General features: G+C 44.4%; 1 protein-coding gene across 1 annotated transcript; it reads left to right on the top strand.

Annotated features, from left to right (window-relative positions):
- Positions 1-864: 864 nt before the first annotated feature.
- On the top strand, positions 865-3,371 carry PFN3 (profilin 3). Its single transcript, XM_081904734.1, has 2 exons — positions 865-1,098; positions 2,786-3,371. The coding sequence occupies exon 2, from the start codon at positions 2,865-2,867 to the stop codon at positions 3,276-3,278; it is 414 nt and encodes a 137-aa protein (XP_081760860.1). The 5' UTR covers positions 865-1,098; positions 2,786-2,864; the 3' UTR covers positions 3,279-3,371.
- The last annotated feature ends 1,202 nt before the right edge of the window (positions 3,372-4,573 follow it).

Below are 4,573 nucleotides of genomic sequence, written 5' to 3'. Positions count from 1 at the left end.
ACCATCTAGATTCAATAAGTGTAGCATTCCGACTGTGCCAGCTGGGTAAGAACATTGGAAACTGCCTTATATCAAGTCATACCATTGGTTCATCTTACTCAGTGTCACCTACTCTGACTGGCAGTTGCTCTCTAGGATTTCAGGCAGCAGTCTTTCCCATTCCTACTTGCAGTTGCTGTGGATTGAACCAATGTTCTTCTGCATGCAAAGAAAGTGCTTGGCTGAGCAACAGATCTTCCCCTATGCATCTGTATGCTCAGCTCCCAATCAAAATATTGATGCAGGCACCCCAATTCTCTGAATGGCCCTTCCAGATAGGTGCGGTATCAGCACTGCTCATGTCTGCAAGTCCCGCCTCCAGCATCCACATTATGTCACCATCATCAAAATGGCAGCCCTATCTTTTTATTTTATCTGGCTTTTGCCCCGTCAGCGGACAACCAATATGGCAACAGAGCCTGTTAAATCTCTGCAGTCACTGCTGGTGTTGAAGTTTGCTAGTGCCTTCTTTTAGTGGGTGGGTAGTTTCTAACGTGCCAAAATGCACACTCAGGAAAATCTGATCTGAATGATCCATTTGCAGTATAAAGTCCCCCTCCAGAAGCACACAAAGTGGAATTGTATGTGGTGTGAAATCCTTCCCCTTCCTCTGTCCCGAACCTACAGCAAATCAGCTTCATTAAGGAGACTTAAGGGCGGAAAGAAAACATATTTTTATTTCTTTCCAATCACATAATGGAGGGTAGAGAATAATTCTACTTTAGGAGTGGTGTGAGGTCATAATGGGTGACCAGCTGCGGTTACAGATACTTCTGACATCACAGTGGATTCCTTAGCAACAGTTGGAGCATAAACACATAAACAATTGGTTTGTGAGCTCAAACTGCCTTTGACTGGCTAAGCAAGGGTGGTATTTGATTAACTTTCCTGACATCTGAGCTTTGAGGTGTCCAGAGCCTTGATCCTGAACTCCCAACGAGCCCAGGATCTTGAGCTGGAACCTCAGGCTTAAAACCTCCAGGGGCTTGGTTTCAAGTCCTTACCTCAATTCCTTCCAGGCTGTCATCTCAATTTGCACCATAGGCTGATGTTACAGAGGTACTGAGGGTGGATGGTTCTCATGTTTGGGGATATTGTATTCAGCTAGATTTGGAAAGGCTTGCACACTGCTTCAGAAAGAGCAAGTTCACAGCTTGGGGTGGGGGTGGGGGTGGGGGTCTTCCCTGGATCAAGCTCTGTCTTTAGAGACCCATGTCACCCTCTGCGGCATGGAGTGAGTTTTACCAGCCAAGACTGATTCCCCAGCTGCAACCACCGCTGGAGCGTTTTGTAAAGGTTGCCCATGCTTTAGTAAACTCCCAGATGAATTATTTCAATGTGCCATATGTGGGCTGCCTTCAAAAGGAGCTTCTGTTCAGAATACAGATGCTATAATTTTACTGGTACATTTTGTCCAGATCCCATTTCTCAATTTTTAAACATTTTTTTTTAAGATTCACTAGCCTTTTTCCAAGCCTTAAACAGCCTGGGACTCAAATACTTGAAGGTGTACCTACCTACAGTACTCCCATATTAACCTGCCTTCATTCTAAGGTCCTCCATCAGAGAGGCAGATCTCAACCAGAGAGCAAACTTTGCCTGTGCATCCCATTATAAAGTGCCCTTTCTAAAGAAGCTTCCCTTGTTCCAGTTTTTAGGTGTCAGGCAAAAACCATTTAACCACTTAAGCATTTTAAGTACTCTTTTGGATTTTTAAATTTGTTTTTGGTATGCTGTTTTTATTATTCATTTGTTTTAATGCAGTAACCCTCAACCAGGTGCCCTCCAGATTTTTGTTGGACAACATCTTCCATTGCTCCTAGCCATTGACCATCCCTGGCTGGGGCTGATGGCGGCTGGAGTGCAACAACATCTGAAGCACACCACATTGCGGAAAGCTGTTTAGGAGTACAACCCCTAACTCCAGCTGCTGCCCAGCAGGACTTAATGGAGCAGTTCATCTGCAGCTCTGCTGCACATGCCAGCCAGGGCATGGAAGGTGGAGAGCAGGCAAATTTCTGCACTAGCCTGGAGCCTAGCAGAGCTAGATAGAGTGACACTGCACCCCATTCAATATCATACCCAGTGGCAAAAGAGTATGGTTTGCTTTTTTCTTCTTCTTTCTTTGGCGATCACTCATAGCCAAGTAAGATTATCTTCCATAAACACGGTTTTAACAATGAATCTGTAAGTGACTGTGGAGGCCAATTCTGGACCCACACATCCTTCCACAGTGGGGAAACAGGTTTCCGGGTGGGAGTTGATCACAGTGTGGATTTGCCAAGCATGCCTTCCTTTTAGCACATTTCTCCCTTGCGTTCTGAGTTTGAGTGTCTTCAAAGCCCATGACACCTTTGGTAAAGGCTGTTCTCCAACTGGATCACTCAGTGTTTCCCAGTTGTCAATGTTTATACTACATTTTTTAAGATTTGCCTTGAGACAGTCTTTAAACCTCTTTTGTTGACCACCAGCATTACGCTTTCCATTTTTAAGTTCGGAATAGCGTAGTTGCTTTGGAAGACGATAATCAGGCATCTGCACAACATGACCAGTCCAACAAAGTTGATGTTGAAGAATCATTGCTTGAACACTGGTGATGCATTTTAACTTTCTGCCTGCTCTTTTATTTTGCTGTAAACTAATGTTGGAGTCAGTTTTTTTCTCTAAAAAAAGTAGTATATACTTATTTCAAAATTGATGAATGTATATATTTATATATGTACTTTTAAAACTATTTTAACATTAGCTGGAAAACAATCCAGTCCTGAGACAAAGAAAAGGCAGAGAACGCTTGTCAAAGAAGAAATTGTGGGAGCCAAAGCAGGATGGGAGACTGGAAAGCCTACATAAATACAGTCCTGAAGGACAAAAACATTGAAGATGTAGCGATCGTGGGACATTCTGACAACAAATCTGTCTGGGCTTCAAAGCCAGGAGGCCTGCTGGCCGCCATCTCTCCCCAGGAAGTAGGAATAATTATTGGGCAGGACAGAAAGGCATTCCTGCAGACTGGGATCACCATAGCAGGGAAGAAGTGCAGCGTAATCCGAGACAACTTGTTAGTAGAGAAAGATGCTGTGATGGACACGAGAACCAAAGGTGGCGACAGCAGATCCATCTGTATTGGGAAGGGTGCCAAAGCTCTCATCTTTCTCATGGGCAAAAAGGGAGTCCATGGAGGGGCTCTGAATAAGAAGGTGCATGACTTGATAGCCAACATGAAAGCAAAAGGCAGCTAGAGCCAAGGATTTGTCTGGGTCACCTTTCTCCTGAGGGACGAAACGTGGGGAAACTATTGCTGCTTTGAAATAAAAGGCATTTAGCAAACTCCATCCTGTTTCCTTGAGTTGTGAGGGTGGGAAGGGCCATAGCTTAGTAGTAGAGCCTTTGCCTTGCATGTAGAAGGTTCCGGGTTCAATCCCTAGCATCTCCTGCTCTTCTTCTGGCTCACCTATCTGACTGGTGCTAAGGGGGCTGCAGGTTCTATCGTGGGGGGAAAGATCAGTATTGGCTTCAGGTTTTGATGTATACTGTATACTCTGCTTCTCTCACTGTGGAGATGGTGACTGCTGGAATTGTGACTTGCTTCTGCACTGTAGACAAGTATGAATCCAGCAAAAGGCAGACCCTCATAACACACATTTCTTGCAGTATTGATGCCAGTGCAAGCATGCATGTGAAGTGCCAGGCATATAAACAGAAATCCATTGTTCAATCAATCGCTGCAAGTAGTTTAAAAAAAACGTAACGGAGTAGCTAAAGGTATGGGGGCATTTTTAGCTCTAGCATTCACTGGGACCGGGTGGGATATGGGGTGGGGATCCTGAACACAGGAGGTGCCAAACTTTAGGAAGCATACTGAATCGCATTACAACTTGACACTTAAAGGTTGTTGGCTCTTTGTGTGACAGCCCTTCAGAAATGTGAAGTACTATCATCTCTCACCAAGGTCACCAGCACCTTAGTGTGTTTTTCTGCTTGCTAATTATACCCTGCTGTTCCTTCACCCTTCCCTCATAGGACTGGTTTTCCATACTGCTGATCATTTTGGTCTCTATCTTCTGATCCTGTTCCAATTTGTCTATACAGTGGTACCTCGGGGTACAAACACTTTGGGTTACAGACTCCACTAACCCAGAAGTAGTACATCGAGTTAAGAACTTTACCTCAGGATGAGAACAGAAATCACTTGGCAGTGGCAGTGGGAAGCCCCGGGTTAAGAACAGTTTCAGGTTAAGAATGGACCTCTGGAATGAATTAAGTTTGTAACCAAAGGTACTACTGTATCCTATTTTATGTAAAAATTGTCTATATCCTCTGAAGTGTTTGAAGAGTCCCAGAAGAGGTCAAACCAGTGCAAGATAAAAGCGGGACTATAACTTCTCATGATTTGGGCTAGGAATGCAGCCCCAAATTGTATTCACCTTTTTTCTGCAGCTGCATCACTGTACTGACTCACATTCATCTTGCGATTGACTACAGTCCTGAGCTCCTTTTCACATGTGCTGTCTTGCTTCCAAAGCAGCTCTTCCCC

Source organism: Podarcis melisellensis (assembly GCF_964234715.1).
Source record: "Podarcis melisellensis genome assembly, chromosome: 3".
NCBI lineage: Eukaryota > Metazoa > Chordata > Lepidosauria > Squamata > Lacertidae > Podarcis > Podarcis melisellensis.
The sequence above is the reverse complement of the archived record's forward strand: the minus strand, read 5'-3'. Positions and strand labels throughout refer to the sequence as shown.